The sequence below is a fragment of the Protopterus annectens genome, chromosome 4.part0 (genome assembly GCF_019279795.1).
Source record: "Protopterus annectens isolate FY-2018-M chromosome 4.part0, PAN1.0, whole genome shotgun sequence".
Taxonomy (NCBI): Eukaryota; Metazoa; Chordata; order Ceratodontiformes; family Protopteridae; genus Protopterus; species Protopterus annectens.
Genome location: NC_056733.1, coordinates 1,802,211,575 through 1,802,228,860, shown reverse-complemented (window position 1 = coordinate 1,802,228,860; position 17,286 = coordinate 1,802,211,575). Strand labels below are relative to the sequence as shown.

The 17,286-nt window shown below is 38.6% G+C and overlaps 1 protein-coding gene across 4 annotated transcripts in view; it reads left to right on the top strand.

Annotated features, from left to right (window-relative positions):
* The window catches only part of GRIA1 (glutamate ionotropic receptor AMPA type subunit 1), a 2,520,544-nt gene that overhangs the window by 1,537,318 nt on the left and 965,940 nt on the right, over nt 1-17,286 (top strand). For all 4 annotated transcript variants that reach the window (XM_044069490.1, XM_044069489.1, XM_044069493.1 and 1 more), the window contains exon 9: nt 15,776-15,886. In XM_044069490.1, the coding sequence (XP_043925425.1) occupies nt 15,776-15,886 (111 nt within the window). The remainder of the gene's footprint in view (nt 1-15,775; nt 15,887-17,286) is intronic.

The window sequence follows — 17,286 nt, the reverse complement described above, 5'->3', positions numbered from 1 at the left end:
TCTGTTTCTGTAAGACCCTTTTGTAGAATATCCACATCATTTGGGGGTTCAATAATGGCTCCCAGTTTGCAGTCATCTGTGAACTTTGTTAGCCAGAGTCCCTTAGTGTTGGCCTGTACTTCAGAGAAGTAGATGCCAAACAAGAGCGGTCCCAGGACTGAACCCTCAGGTACTCCACTTGTCACTTGTCTGGAGGTGGATTTAGAGTCGGCTACTTTTACAGTCTAGGTTTTGTCAGTAACCAGTTGGGAATCCATCAAGTGACATAAGGATTTATGCCCAGCTTAGTAAGTTTATCTATAATTCCAGAGTGTGGGATGGTGTCGAAGGCCTTGGCAATGTCCAGATAGGCTGTGTGGACTGCCTTACCCTCGTCCACAGCTCTGGAGACTGATTCAAAGAAGTCAGTCAGGTTCAGGAGACAAGATCGGCCCTTCATGAACCCAAACTGGGTGGGGTCCAGTGTTTGAAGGTTGCCAATGTCTTTGTTTATAAGTTCCATGAAAATGCGTTCCATGCCCTTGCAGATGAGGCTCGTCAGACTGATGGGATGGTAGTTCCTGGGATCCAAGGTGGATCCCCCCTTGTGGAGTGGGATGATGTAGCTGTGCGCCACTCAGTGGGCAGAAAGCCTGATGTGAGGCTATGATTAAACATGACACTTAGGTTTGGTGCCAATTCATTTTGTAGTTCATGTAGTACACAGCCCGAGATGTCATCTGGTCCCATGGATGCTGTATTCTTAGCTTTGGAGTGTGCGGTTTCTACCTGTGTTGTCATGATTACTGGAATTTGGCAATCTTTTGGTATTGAGATGGGACCTTTAGGGTGTGAGAGGGGGGTGAAGTTGGCAATAAATCTATCTGCCAGGATATTGGCAATATCCTTGGGGTCAGTATAATTAATGCCATTCTGTTGTAGCTCAAAGCAGATCTGAGGATTGCCATTTAGATTCTTGACATAACTATAGAATGCCTTGTGGATGACTTTGGAATCTTTGGCAATTTTATTTTCGTGACTAGCTTTGGAGGATTTTATTAGGGATCTCAGCTTCTTACTGATGCTGGTAAGGAAGTTTTTTGCATCCTGGGATTTTCCTCTTTTCTGCAACAGTTTCTTCCTTTTGTTGTATAGTTTGTTTATGGCAGGGGACCACCAGATTGTCTTCCTTTTTTTGGAGGAGAGTGTCTTGGTTCTATTTGGGATGCACGATTCATGCATGAGTGGATGTGCTCGTACAGTGTCTTAGTGTAGGATTCAGCAGTCGAACTTTCAGCTCCCGTCTGCATGGGTGCCATGAAGTTTGTCACTTCCGAATTAAGTAGCATGAAGTTGGCTTCAGAGAAGTTTTTTATGGATGTTTCCTTACTGGGGGTTGGGGGTGGGATGTGGATGTCAAGGGTGATTTGCTTATGTTCAGACCCGACCAATGAGGGGGGTGACCACTGGTGTGGAGCATCTATTTCCCATGTTGGTAATGACCAGGTCTAGGATATTGGAGCCCCTGGTGGGACAATGGGTTAGTTGATCATGGGCATTGGAATTTATGAATTCCAAGAACCGTTGGGAAAAGATGTTGGTACCCAATGAGTTTTCCCAGTTAATGGCAGGGTAGTTGAAATCACCCAGTATTAGGGTGTTTGGTTGTATCTTAATATTTTCCAGTATGTTTAGGAAGGTGTAGTGTGAATCTTGGGGCATGGTGGGGGATCTGTAGCAAGCTACAATTTGGATTGCAGTCCTACCTAGTCTTAGTTGCACCTGGAGAATTTCAGACGCATTGTGTTGGGGAACTAGCCTAGAGGAGTGAATATTGACACTCCTACACCGTTAGTGTTTTGATCTTGGTTTGGTGGTCAAAAAATGTGGTAAGAGTTGTAGCTTGGTATTGCAGGGCTGCTCTCTGGAGTCTTAAACCAGGTCACAGTTACTGCACAGATAACGATGTTCTCCATTTTTAGAAGTGCCTCTAGAGAGTGCATTTTGAGGTTTAGACTCCTAGCTTTACCTTCAGATTTTGCATGCTTGTATCTGTTACAGTGGTGGTTGTGTCCTTTGAACCTTGCCTAAAAAAGGCACTATAGTGGTGGCAAGAGCTTTAGCCAGTAACCTGTATCCCAGGGGTGACAGGTGCAGACCATCTCTGGCAAAGCATTGTGGTTTGTTGATCATGTCGTCCCAGGCAGACAGATACTAGATCCCCTTTAAATGACACCAGAAGCTTAGCCAATTGTTGAAGTCAGTCATTTTGTCCTTATACTGTGGTATCATTCTGGACAAAGGCAGGATGCTACTCAGGGCTAGGGTCATACCTGCCTGGGCCACATGATCCGAGAGCTCTTCCATGTCTCTCTTCATGTAGTCCAGGGAGGTACGTCCCAAGTCAATCACTCCAACATGGACAATGACAGAGTCATATTTGTACTTGTTGCGAAGTGACTTGAGTTCATGTGTTATGTGGCAGATCCTGGCACCCAACAGGCAGCTGACTGTAATTTTCTCCTTGATCAGCCTGGTAAGTGGAACATCAGTGTGCCTGACTATAGAATCACTTATGACTAAAATGTTGGGTACGTTGTCTTGCCCTAGGGGCTGTTGTTGGGTGGCACACTGGTGTTATGAGCCATGTGTCACTTTGGTTGTGACTGGTGTTTGTTTGCATTTCAGCTTCGTAGGTCCTTGTTGCTTGGGCAGGTTAATGTTAAGGGCCTCTGTATATATGGGTTTAGTGTTGCTATGTGTGGGTGTTGATGGTGTGGGTTGTGAAGGGCTATGTGTTGCTTGAGGTGTAGTGCAGGTGTTAACCTTCTCCCCTTGACTGTCTAGCACAATCTTGGCTGGAGAGAGGTTTGCTTCCAGTTTGGCTATGTAAGTGCATCTCTCACAGGTTATAGTGTTGGGTGGAAGGAGGTGAGGGTTGTCTGTGTACATGAGGCAGTTGCTGCATTGCCCCAGTATGCCCAGATTCACCAGGTGGACAGGAGAAATCAAGGGTCTAGTAAATATACATTATCTTATGAGGTTTCTGTTCATTATCACCCTTTAATCTGGAGCAGTGACTGGTTCATTCCAGGTTTAATAAAATGTTTATAGCACATTTTACTAGTGGTCACCACTTCTTACAGCAGATGTGCACAGGGTCACTGCAGGAGAGTGGAAGAGGTGAGACAGAGTATTATTAGTAGATGGGAAGAAATGGTTTTCTGATAATTACATTTATCATGCAAGAGTCTAACTCATACCTCTCAAACTCTTAGAGCAAGAAATCTGGACAATGCCAAAAGCAATGGAGGGAGAACAGCCCAAAAATCGGGACATGTTTTAAATAATGCTTTTACCAACCTAGAAAGTTGATAGAATAGCAGGTTTTGCAATAGCATGAATTTTTTGAATGGTATGAAGTCTGAATTTTAAATGTCTTGTCATTATGATCTTACTTCAGTCCTCAATGATTTGGTAGGGATTTGATGGAAAACAACACTTTTATGAAATACAGGTGAACACATGAGGCAAAAATCTGGACATTCTGTGAAAATCTGTATAGTTGAGAGGTATGGCTAACTTCAGTAGGGTACTAAACAGTCGACTTTATCCTGTATGTTATGCAGTTCCACAGGATATCAGAACATCTTAGAATTTTAAATTGAGGTACTTGACGCATTCTTATTGTATTACATTTGTTTTACATATTTTCTTCTGCTCCACAGACTTCAAGCATTAGGAGTATATCCAGTTTGCACTAGTATGTGTTGCTATCTTTGAGAGAAGCAGACTGTCACAATTAACGCTCCCCAAGTGCTAAAACCTTAGAACAACATTGTCATAAGAATCTTATCACTTGTTTCTGTTTTGTAGCTTACCCTGTGGTTGCTGCATTGACTTTGATTTGACTTCTAGAAAAATCATTTCTGTTATGTTTCACAGTTGTTTAAATCTGTGCAACACTTGGAGCTTAAGATACTTATTTAAAGAGAGAGTTTTCTAAATTATAAAACCAGATTTTTATGCAAGGGATGTTTATCTTTAACTATCATTTTAAAGGTATGTGGAGTATCATTTTTAGAGAATGTTGTTTTAAAATACAAAGCAGACATTCTTAATTGGATTGCTGTTTAGCATAATTTGCTTTACATTTAGTCATCATATCATCTAAACATGTTTATATGTAGCCATGGTCTCTGTTTAAGTAGGGAACAAATTCAGTGTGGTGATTACATTAAGATTTGTTTTTATAGTTGATAGTTGTATCCAAAATATATTTTATTTGTAGTGTTTGTGGAACTTTTATGCAAAAATTGATGCTGAAATTGCCTGGCCCTGTGTAGCATAATCTGTTAATAAAATATGAATAATGTTGGATAAATGAAAGAATAAATGAATTAGTGCAAAACTCTGTTCCCAGTTCAGAACGGTAAAGGTGTCTTATACTGTCCCACTCGTATAAAAACAGGTCACTACATGGTTGAATATACTTGGGCACTAATTCCGTCCTTGCTTTCCTTTCCTCTGCAGTACACTGACAGATCCCACAGATTCCTGGCTTTGCTTTCCTTTCCTCTGCAGTACACTGACAGATCCCACAGATTCCTGGCTCTGCTTTCCTTTCCTCTGCAGTACACTGACAGATCCCACAGATTCCTGGCTCTGCTTTCCTTTCCTCTGCAGTACACTGACAGATCCCACAGATTCCTGGCTCTAGTGTTAGCTGATGCAAATGAACAAGCAGCGCCATATTTTCAGAGTTTGTGCTGACTAAAAGAAATTGTCATGTCAGTGAATTGGAAAAAATGTGGAAGTGATGCTCCAACATTTGGATGTGTGTGTGATCATTGTTTAAAGCAAAGAAACCAAAAAATAGATCAGTTCACTCCAGTTGTCTGATTTATAAGGCCTTTTAGCAAAACTTTCATTTAAATACCCAACTGAATTACAAATGGTGTGTCAGTCTGTCTCTAAAATTCATTTTTGTCTAAGAAGTAGTCCATACCATGCGTGTGTTTCATCAATGCACATAGGCCTACGTGGAGGTGATGGGTATTTACATGGCTAAATACGCAAATAAATGCATATATACGCACATAATATACATGTATGTATATTATGTATGTATATAAATATATATATATATATATATATAAATATATATATATATATATGACATATCATTTTATTCTGTATGATTGAACGTATTTAATGTTGAAATGAAAACATTGACAAAGTATTTTCAAATATACAGAATATCAAACACAACAAATAGTGAACTACAATACCATTAGCCTCATATTTGTCTGAATACTGAAAGTGCTACAAGAAGATTTTTATCAAGGTAAAGTGTGGGATTAGGGTAGGGGGAAGGGATAGTTTACCCCTGTCTAACTTAGTAATGGGTGCTAACTGTATATTTGTCCCTAGTCCCAACCCTAATCCTACACCTTACCTTAATAAAAAACTTCATGAAACTCTGCCAGTACACAAGAGACACTCACAAACACAAAACCATACACATGCAAAAAACGTTACCTCTATCCTCTTACCTAACTCTGACCCTAATCCTAAAATACAGTCCCACATAAACATACAACTCCTATCCTTCACCTATCCCAGATGCTAAACCTAACTCATAAACACATCCAGAAACCATTTCACCCCCTCCAGCCCAAACACACTCACCTGTCTCGACAAAACATACCATCGACATTTGCACCTCTTGGTTATCCACATTTTCAACAGTACATAACCCCCATTGCATTCATCAATAAAATGCAGAGGAACCATATATACACACACACACACACACACACACACACACACACACACACACACACACACACATAACTATCTGTCTCTCTCTCTCTATGCATATATATATATATATATATATATATATATATATATATATTTATTTAGACTATAGATATAATGATTTGTCTTCACATTACTTGGTTGACACAAAACAGTAACCAAAACATGTCAACCAAACATTATAGGTTCATAGGAGGTTACTAGGCCCTTTAGAAGCCTTGCTATGTTATGCCCTTGTTCCCATATTGACCACATTGCATGGTGTATGTTTGCAGTATATGATCAGCACTGACAGCCCTTATACAAGATGGATGTAGGTGACACTCCCGGGATAAATTTACAGTCTCCCATCCAGTTGTCTAAGTTATGCTTAAATAGGGTCATTGAGGAGCTCTGTTTTATGTGAATTGGGAGTTTGTTCCAGAGGAATGGCAATCTCTGGAAGACATATCTGTCTCTCCAGCATGTCCTGTTAATGTCGCAGAATTGGTTAAGATCCCTAGAGTGAGTGAATCTTGACCCATCTGACTTGCAGATGTGCAGCATTTCCATTAGGGCAGGGACCGAGACTGCTCTTTAGGCCAGGGAGAAGTCGCCTCTCAACAGTCTGTAAGCTACAGAGTACAGTGACAGGGCCTTCAGTCTGTCCATGTAGGTCATGTGTTGAAGACCCTGAATGTTCTTGGTGAGAAACCTCATATATCTCTCACATAACACATTGACACATAGGACATCAAAAAGGAAACAAATTTCCTTTTCTGATGCACTATCCAAAACCTAACAACATTCAGCTCAATTTTGTATGAACAGTGATAGTTTTATGAGAAGTTTTTTTTGTTTTTTTGTTACTTTAAGATGTGGGTTAGGGTTAGTATATATTATTAAGCTGGACCAGGGCGGCAAAGCCCCCTGCCCACTTTGTATCTGTTATGTCTGTTATGTGAAGCTTTGACAGTTCAAAACAAGCTTTAATTAAGCTAAATATTTTTTAAAAAAATGTTTTAGCACATATTGACTGAAGGTCTAGAGAAAGAAACTACACTAGCATTAATTTCTTATAAAGAAGAATCATCTGGGAGTTCAACACTGGAGAGAAGAGCTGACAGTTTTGAACCTTATCTAGTTTCTACTTCGTAAAAAGTATGGTAGTAATTCCTTACAAACCATCTTACTTATCCTTAACAGTACTCATTAAAATACCCCCACAAAAATAATTATATAGTAAGTGCAACACCATGTGGGGAGCTTTGCTATGTTTCATAAATGTGACTGACTATAGATGCAGCAATCATTTGTTATTGCAAGTTGTGATTTCAGTAACTTAAAGCTGCAGTGAGTAATAATGCTGTCAGTCAAAGACAATGATACAATGAAAGTCCACTACCATTATAGTTAAATAGTGTTTGTAGAGTTACAGGTGACTTAACAGGTTTCACTCACTAATGTTTAGTTTGGATATGAGTGTTTGTTACAGAAGATTATAGCCAGTAGCTTTTCTTTTTGTGCACCAGCAATGATGTGATAATGTGTAGCCATTGTTCTCTTCAGTTATTGAATGCGGCTATTGTGTATTTAAATAAGAGGGTATAGAAAGGTGCATCCTCCCACACTGAGAACAAGATAGGATTTTTCTTGCAACACATTATTAAGTTACATCACCACGTAATACAATTGAATCACAAACATTAAATGGACAAGTAATGTAAATAGAGTCATCAATAACAGAACAAGAAATATTGTCTTCACCAGTATTTTCTTCTTATGTCCCATTCAGATGTTCCGAAAGTTTTTCCTCCCTTTGCCTTCTTCTTGTCTGTTTATAGTATTCACATATGTAACAATGTTCTGTAACCACTCTTTCCTATGCCTTGCCTGACATTGCTGCTGGCCTTGTAGTTGACATACCCCAAAAGAATGAGGATGATACCGTTCATTTCCAGTGGTCATCTTACCCCTTACTGATGATGGTCATTGAGATCTCTGAAGTGTTGTACACTCCCATGGGAACCAATCATTTTGATCAAAGTGCCACTGATCTGATTGCAGCTTATCTCATTTATAAAGGGTCAGTTCCTCCTCCAAGACTCTAACCTAACAATTGTTTTTTTTTTTTTTTTTTTTTTTTTAGCTCTAACTTTTTTTAAATGTCATAATATTAATACAGATTTATTGAGGTTCTTTATAATGTATGTGCTGACATGTTTTTAGGTTCATAGGTTGGTACTAGGCTATTGGCCCAAGGGCCTACATAAGCCTAGCCAACAAGGTTCCCTGGCTTATGCCACCCAAGAAAGTTATTTTCCTGTGCCACTGTTGAGCAGAGACACAGAAGTGATCCTTGGGGTGTAGTTCATATTTCCTATCCACTCATCAAGATTTTTCTTGAAGAGTGCTAATGAAGAACTTTGCTTGACATAGATGGGTAGCCTGTTCCAGAGTATGGGAAGTCTCTGAGACAGGAATCTATCCCTCCAGCATGTCCTGTATATTGTGGTGACAATGTTTAGGTCCCTAGAGCGTGTAGTTTGGAGGGATTGGGATTTCTTTAGGTGTAGCATGTCCAACAGCTCTGGGTTTAACGTAGCTTTACATGTTAGGCAGAGATCACCTCAGAGTAGGCGATATGCTATGGAGTAAAGCTGGAGATTTTTGAGACGGTCAATGTACGGCATTTGTTTGAGGCCAGCAATCCTCTTGTGAGGTACATTCCAAAAGGGGTGTTGTACTCTTTTATAATGGGTCTAATGAGTGATGAGTAGAGGGGAACAATGATGTCTTTTTTTCCTGGATGAGAAACCTTTTATGATGAGGTGTGCCATGTAGAAGGACTTCCTGACTACTGTGGCGATGTGACTATCAAAGGAGAGACTACTGTCCACCTGGGTCCCAAGGTCTCTTATCACACATTCAGTGTTAAGTAGATTGCTGCCTATGTGGTAGTTCATGGGTACAGAGTTTTTACTAAAGGGGATGACACTGCAGTTTTTGGCATTGAGCTTGAGGCCATGGCTCTGACACCAGGCGTCTGTCTCAGCGAGGCCCTTCATTAGGATGTCCACATCATTTGGGGACTTGACTATGGCTCCTAGTTTGTAGTCATCTGCAAACTTCATTAGCCAGAGGCCTTCTGTGTTAGCCTGTACTTCAGAGAAGTAGATACCAAATAGGAGAGGTCCCAGGACTGAACCCTGTGGCACTCCACTTGTCACTGGTTTGTGGTCAGATTTGGAGTCTGCAACTTTTACAGTGTGGGTTCTGTCAGTGAGCCAGTTGGCAACCTATCTTGTGATGTAGGGATTTATATCTAGTTCAGTGAGTTTAGCTATAATTCCAGAATGGGGGATGTTTTCAAAAGCCTTTGCGAGGTCAAGATAGGCTGTGTGAACCACCTTACCCTCATCTACGGCTTTTGTGACTGTCTCAAAGAAGTTGATCAGGGTCAGGAGGCATGATCTGCCTTTCACAAACCTGAACTGGGTGGGATCCAAAGTTTGGAGGTTACCAATGTCTTTGTTTATGAGTTCCATGATGATACATTCCATGGCCTTGCAGACCAGGCGCTTCAGGCTAATAGGGCGATAGTTCCCAGGATCAGTGGTTGCTCCCCCTTTGTGGAGTGGGATAACTGTTGCTGTGCGCCATTCAGTGGGCACAAAGCTTGATGCAAGGCTATTATGGAACATGGTGTTTAGGTGGGGAGCCAATTTATTCTGAAGTTCGTGTAAAACGCAGCCTGGGATGTTGTCCAGTCCCACAGATGCTGTGTTTTTGGCTTTAGAGAGTGCAGCTTTTACCTGTGTAGTTGTGATTACAGGGACTCTGCATTCTTCCTGTATAGATATAGGCCCTTTAGGGATTGAGGGGAGGTGAAATTTAGCACTGAACCTATTTGCCAGGATGTTGGCAATATCAGTTGGTTCTGTAATTTTCGTGCCATTGTGCTGTAACACAGAGCAGATCTGGGTGTTGATGTCGAGATTGTTGACATACTATAGAATGCTTTGTGGTTGTCCTTAGAATTAGTGGCAATTTTGGTTTTGTAGCTAGCTTTGGATGATCTTATAAGGGATCTCAGCTTCTTACTGAGGCTGACCAGGGAGCTCCTCCACTCATGGGATTTTACTCTCTTTTGCAACAGTTTCTTTCTTCTGTTGTACAGTTTGTTAATGGCAGGGGGCCACCAGATTGGCTTTCTTTTTTTGGAGGATTGCACGATCCATGCACTCGTGTAAGTGCTTATAGATTGCATTTGTGTAGGATTCAGCAGTTGTAACTGTATTGTCCATCTGCATGGGTGTCATGATGTTCACCACTTCTGTCTTAAGAAGCATGAAGTTGGCTTTGGAGAAATTTTTGACTGTGGTTTCCTTAATGGGGGGTGGGGGCAGGATGTGGATATCAAGGGTGATTAGCTTATGGTTGGATCTGACCAATGAGGAGTTGACTTCAGGTGTGGAACACTGGTCACTCATGTTGGTAATGACTAGGTCTAGGATATTGTTGCCCCTGGTGGGGGTGTGGATAAGTTGATCCAGGGCATTGGAGTTTATGAATTCCAGAAAGCGTTGAGCTAAGTAGTTGGTACACTAGTAGTTTTCCCAGTTAATGGTGAGGTAGTTGAAGTCACCCATTATTAGGGTGTTTGGTTGAAACCTAATATTTTCCAGTACATCAAGAAAAGAGGAGTTGGAATCATGTGGCATGGTAGGGGATCTGTAGCAAGTTACAATTTGGATTGAAGTTTTGCCCAGAGTTAGTTGCACTTGGATAACCTCTGATGCATTATGCTGAGCAACTACCCTTGAGGTGTGGATATCCTTAATGAATATGGACACACCTCTGCCTTTGGTGTTTCGGTCCAGGTTACATGGCCGAAAAGTGCGGTATGAGTTATAGCCTGGTAGTGCAGGGGTGCTCTCTTGAGCCTTGAACCAGGTCTCATTCACTGCACAGATATCGATGTTCTCCATTTTAAGGAGTGCCTCGAGTGAGTGCATTTTGAGATTTAGACTTCTAGCATTGAGTAGCATTACCCGCAGTTCTGATTTATATTTAGATCCTTCTGATGTGTTATTATAGAATGAGGTTTGGTTTATTTTCACTTATGATGCTTTGCAATCGAAGGGCCTTAATAATGAATTACTTATGAAATATTTAATATAACAGCTTTGGAAGCATCTTGGAACCTCATTTCATAGCAGTTAGGCTATGTGTATTTTTGTATTCAACTGGCTTATTATTATTATTATTATTATTGACATAATTATTGTTATTCTATGAGCTCATTTGATTCAACTGAATTACTTTTACTTTATGCATTCTGGTACATTCTATTTTTCTGTTTAGTAATGTTCTAATAGAGGAATTATTTAAGTGCTTGACTTTGTTTAAAACTTTTGAACCTTGAAGGCGTATGCCAAGGCACAAGTTCATTTCTGTTTTTGCACATTGTCCCTGGTTTCTAATAAAGTTGCTTTTTTATTCCAAATTATGCTTTTCTAAATTTTGACATGTGGAAGGGTTTATATTTGGCAATAATCACGGAAGTTATGTTTGTAATTTTAAGCTGTTGCATGATAGTAGGTGAAACCTTAGATATTGTTGAAATTTGTACTGTAAGTTGCACGTCTTGAGAAATATTCAGCATTATTTATATTGCTAATGATGCAATTAAGCATATGAGTTCATATTTCTGTAAATATTTTAATAAATATGCAGTAAGTGAGGAATTTATTGATGTCATGTGAAAGCTTTTGTGTTGTTAGCAAAATTGTTCTAGCAATATATGTCAAGATTGTACTGTTTTCGAGATATAATTTATTTACATTTTGTAAAAAAATATTATTCTGTGTTTGTGTACATTATATGTTTTAGTTTTTATGGAAAAACTGATTGCACTGACTATTATCACTGTGAAGAATCATTCTTACAGATAACATTGTTATTTGTTCAGTTTTAATAGTTCTTATTGTTTACAATATATTTACATTTGATTATCTTATTCTTTTTAAGTTGGCTTTTCAGAAAATGTTCTGAAATGCAAGGATGTGACTAGCCGCTAGAAGTGTGACGTTCCACACCACAAAGGTGTTAATAAAATCAGGGTTCCCCCCATAGGCTGAACTGGTTGGGAGCTTTCACATAATCAATAACGTAATTATAATGATTAAATCATCATCCAATATTGTTTCCTTTTTGCTGTATGTAAATTGGCAGTGGGCGGGCAAAAGTTCTGCCGTTTCTTTTTCGACTGTAACAGTGTCCTAATATGTATGAGAGACATTAGATTTTTCAGTATATTTCAGTAACTCACTTGTACCTTTCTGATCAGTCTTTTCTTGGGCTGCCTTAACCAAACTGAACTTATAATCCCTTTGTATAAACCTCTCTGTTAAATCTTGAGTAAAATTAACATCATCATCATTGGGTAAAATAAACCATAAAACGTTGCACCATGTAAGCTTAAAAATAATAAAAACACTGCACCAACAGTTCCAGCCAAGCATTTATTCACCAGAGTTTTCACTTTTTCCTTACAAAACACAGGAACTTCATCAGAAACTGTAAAAAATGTAACTTCCTTCCTTTTTAAAACTTCAGAAAAAGACGCCATGCGTAGACCAGCAGCATTTAATGGAACACACACTTGTAGATACACACTAAAAGGTAAGACTAAAGATACACACTAAAATATACTTGCATAGAATATACTTCCATGAAATATGTTGCATAAAATAAATATTTGTCAATAAATATTTCTTCAAATAATGTAACTGTAAAAAGTTGTTTAAAAGCTTTCATAAAAATAAGTAAGAAAAAGTTGATGGATGTTATAAAAAGTATTCTATCATAAAATGTTCATGTAAAGGTATAAAAAATTGCAAATATTATTGACCTTGTAATATTATGATACACAATTAGATTTGATTTTCAAAATAGTCTTAATAGAAGTTCCTGTGTTTTGGAACAAAAGCGCTAAAACTTTAATGAATAAACATTTGGCTGGGACCATTGGTGCAGCGGTTTTATAATTTTTAAACAAAATCATCATTAGAAGAACACATTCTTTTAACACTAAGGAGCTGTGAAAAACAGGAATATTGTTTTAGCTTACAACAAAGTTTTTTTTTTTATCCTAAATGATGTTCTTCATACTGATCACTGCTGCAGTAACCTTAGCTATATGGGTTATATCTTGCCAAGTATATAACAGCCAACCAGCTTTCAAATTTTCAGGGTACCTTACACATGTCCAAACTGTCAAGCAGGTCAAGCTAAGCAGATGAAAAGACAAGTATGGATGCAAAGCCCTTCAGAGCTTTATTCCCACTGAAGAGTACCTTCCTCTGAGGCTTTTGAGGATCAGTGGTCAGCTTTTGTTTTCTTTACTTTGGGCAAAAAAAAATTCATTTTCTTATATTTACTGATGTTTTATTATTTTCCTCTTCAGGGGTATTATTTTAAATCCAGGAGTCCTGTGTTTTATTGCTGTCTCAAGACTGTAACATACTTTTAATGGGAGATCTTTTTTTTTCTGTCGGTTTTAAAGTCATGTGAACTAACCGATAACATATTTTTTGTGGAGAAATTATGTTTAATTTTTCATTGTGGGGCTGCCATAGTGTTTTAAAAGCATTGAAACAAAAAACAATGAAAAAAAGCAAATGTTTATAAAGGAGTAACCCCCCCCACTCAACCACACCAAGTGCTAATTATATATACCAACTCAGAAACTGTACAACAGCAGGCAGGGTCAAAGTTCCATTTCCTATTGTGTCACAATCTTGCACACACATGAGCCTGCATTAAGTGGATTTGGTGGCTTCAGCTTGCAAAACAGCATTCAATAATTTGAATATTCATCCAAATTAAACAAAATTATCTATATTTAGCTAGCTGTATAAAATTACTTTTGTTCACAATTAACAGGATAAACTGATAAAATAAATAGTTTAAACTTTTTGGTGGTCTGTTTACTGCAGCAAATGTCACAAATCTCTGTATTATAATCACACTAATATAGTAGCTAAACTTGGGATAAGCATTTACATTTACTATCTAGCAATGATGAAAGCATGTAACTTTTAAGAAAATCAGTAACAACACATCCTGCAGCATTGACGTGGCTATGACAAGAAACTCATAGTAGGAACTATCCAAGCTGGCTGCAAAATTAGGCAAAGTGCTAACAAAAAGAACAAAGTTGTCTTTGATAAGGCTGATACCAGCAGCACTGATGAGCATGAAAGAGAGAATGAGTTACACACAGGAGGGAAAGCTGTCCCATATACATAAGATAGCTGCAGAAGTTTCAGCCAGTCATCATTTACATATGAGTAATGCCTGCCATACCTAAATAAACTATTATACCATGACCCCCCATTAATATTCCAAAATGTGCATGCTGATTGGCCAGCGTGCACGTTGTAAATCGACTTATACTAATGGAAAAAGGTCCGGTCGCCCGGACTTTTTCCATTAGTATATGTCTCTTTTAAAACACTGTCTCGCTATGTTAAACTCCTTTAACATAGCGACACAGTGTGTAAAAAGCAACGGAGATCTTGCTTTCTCCATTGCTTTTTTTTTAAACCTGTCTCGCTATGTTAAATGGGTTTAACATAGCGAGACAGCTTTAAAATAAGCAACGGACATCTCCGTTGCTTATTTTAAAGCTGTCTTGCTATGTTAAACCCATTTAACATAGCGAAACAGTAAAAAGCAATGGAGATCTTGCTTTCTCCGTTGCTTTTGGTCACAGCTCTGATGTACTGCATAGGCATGCACAGTACATCAGAACTGCCGCGGATGCCAGACAGCTGCGAAAGGGCAGCAAAGAGGAATTATACAATGCCATTATTTAAGAAAAGTAATTATTTCTTTTCTTAAATAATGTCATAGTATAATAGCAATAACTCACTTCTGGGTGTGGGTAATGCGGGATTTACCCACGGTTGTCTTTGTTTGGTCCTCGGCTTCACTCGGGACCAAACCACGCCAACCGTGGGTAAATCCCGCATTACCCACACCCAGGCGTGGGTTATTGCTATAATATCTCTCCTCTACCCTAACTGCCAGTGGGAGGAGTCAAGCACCTGAGTGATTCAAGGAGTTACTCAGCTGTATAAATTAGCATTGACAAAATGCTGTGTTCCCCCATTATAGTCAAAGGAGGAAATCAAGTTATGAGTGAGGTTAAGTAAGAAGTAAAAGAAGCCATGTGAACATGCTTATGCAGTGCATTGTGTACATAGATGTGTGCAGTAGTATGAGCAGTATGTGTGTGTGTGTGTGTGTGTGTGTGTGTGTGTGTGTGTGTGTGTGTGTGTGTGTGTGTATCTATACACAAGCACACACACAGACACACACACACACGGGTGAATTTGCAGTATTCTTGAGAGACTTAAGGAAAATAGTGTGGCTGGAAAGAAAAAGACTCAAAACAACCTGTGGAAAAATAAACAGACACAGTATTAAGTAAATAATAATGACTGGGAGGCACTAAATTTTGTGTAATTATTTTAGATTACAGGTATTCCTATAGGGTTCTTATGATTCTTAATGTGATATTTTTGATAAGTCTTGAAAGTTATGATACCCACGGGGAAAATAATGATTCAGTTTTATTCCTGAATTTGCCATAATACAATGATCTATTACTTTAGAACAACAAGATTGTTGAGCTTACCGTGTGCAAAATGTGGTCACTACTTTGTATGCAGCAGGTTGAAAGTTATTATGGTTAATATGAATTTTATAGTATAAGATCCACTACAAAATGGACTAACCATTCAGTCAGAACCTGGAAAAATTTGTTAAAACCATATTTATTTAGGTTTGTAGAGGAACATTGCCAATATGTAAATAGGCATCCTATGTTTTTGTTTACTATTCATAGAACAAGCATTCCTTTGAATTGTTCAAATTAAACTTCCACAAATTATTTATTTGTTTTTTTTCTTTATTTGTACAGATTGGGTTTTGGAATGAGGATGAAAAGTTTGTTCTGTCAGCCTTGGATGCCTCAGGACGAAATGATACTGTAAGCATACAGAACAAGACTTACATCGTGACTACTATTTTGGTATGTCTGCCTTTGTACTGTATTTCATCTTAGCACTCTTGTTATATTTTGTTCATATCTGTAGACAAGACTAATAGAACTTTAAAGCATATAGGGTAAATTAAGACACAATTTAACACAATATTTATCAACGGGCATGATTTTCTAATGAAATTAAGGAGTTACAGTGAAATAAAGATGAACCTGCATGCATTGCTTCTTAACATAATACAGTATTTCTGCCAAATTATTGCTAGACTGACATTAGGTACATAGTTTTGCTAAAGTCACATGAAATTAAGTTAGCTAACCTGACAATGTATAACACATAAAGAAGAATGCTGAGATATAAAATGTGGTTGTTCTTTAACAAATGTTTGTGTCTTTCGGCTTTTCCCAGTTAGGGGTCACCACAGCGGAACTCCGGTCCGCTAATGATGGGTAGTGGATTTTTACGTACCGGGTTACCAGCCCTGATGCACAACCTTCAATGAAGGTACACCCCATTCACATATGCCTCCACACAGAAGATGCTCTAGTTGAGAATCGAACGGGACAACGTTTTGCTATGAGGCGACAACGCTACCGCAGCACCACCACCGCAGTTGGTTGTACTTTAACAACAAATGTTAATATTTACATCCATCATAGTTTTTAGAAATTAAATATTATTCACATAATTGACTGAAATCAAACTTTTTAGAGCTCTGATACATCCATTTTTTGGGCCAGATCACATGTACTGCTTCCATTGTTACCCAGTTTGCAAATGGAAACTGATGGAATCAGAAGCCAGTTATGCAGTGTGAAGCAGTCACACAGGACAGCCAGACACAAACCCAGAAATATCACAAACACCATCAAGCGTAAATTACACTAAATGTATACCCTTCACTAGCCATAACTCCAACATAAACCCCAAAAGATTATAAATACCATCAAGCACAAACTACACTAAATGTATCCCCTTCATTAGCCATAACTCCAACATAAACCCCAAAAGATTATAAATACCATCAAGCACAAACTACACTAAATGTATCCCCTTCATTAGCCATAACTCCAACATAAACCCCAAAAGATTATAAATACCATCAAGCACAAACTACACTAAATGTATCCCCTTCATTAGCCATAACTCCAACATAAACCCCAAAAGATTATAAATACCATCAAGCACAAACTACATTAAATGTATCCCCTTCTCTAGCTGTTACTGTAACCTTAACCTGCAAATACCCACACACACAAGCAAATAGAGACACAAATTCTCATTACAACGTTCAGCATTATAGCCTAAAACACACTTAACTATGGCAGTCTAACATAAGGGTCCACTCATCAAAACTCATAGACACCTACATTGCCACACATCACACTAAAGTGCACACATACTTTACAATCAATTATTTAACCATTTG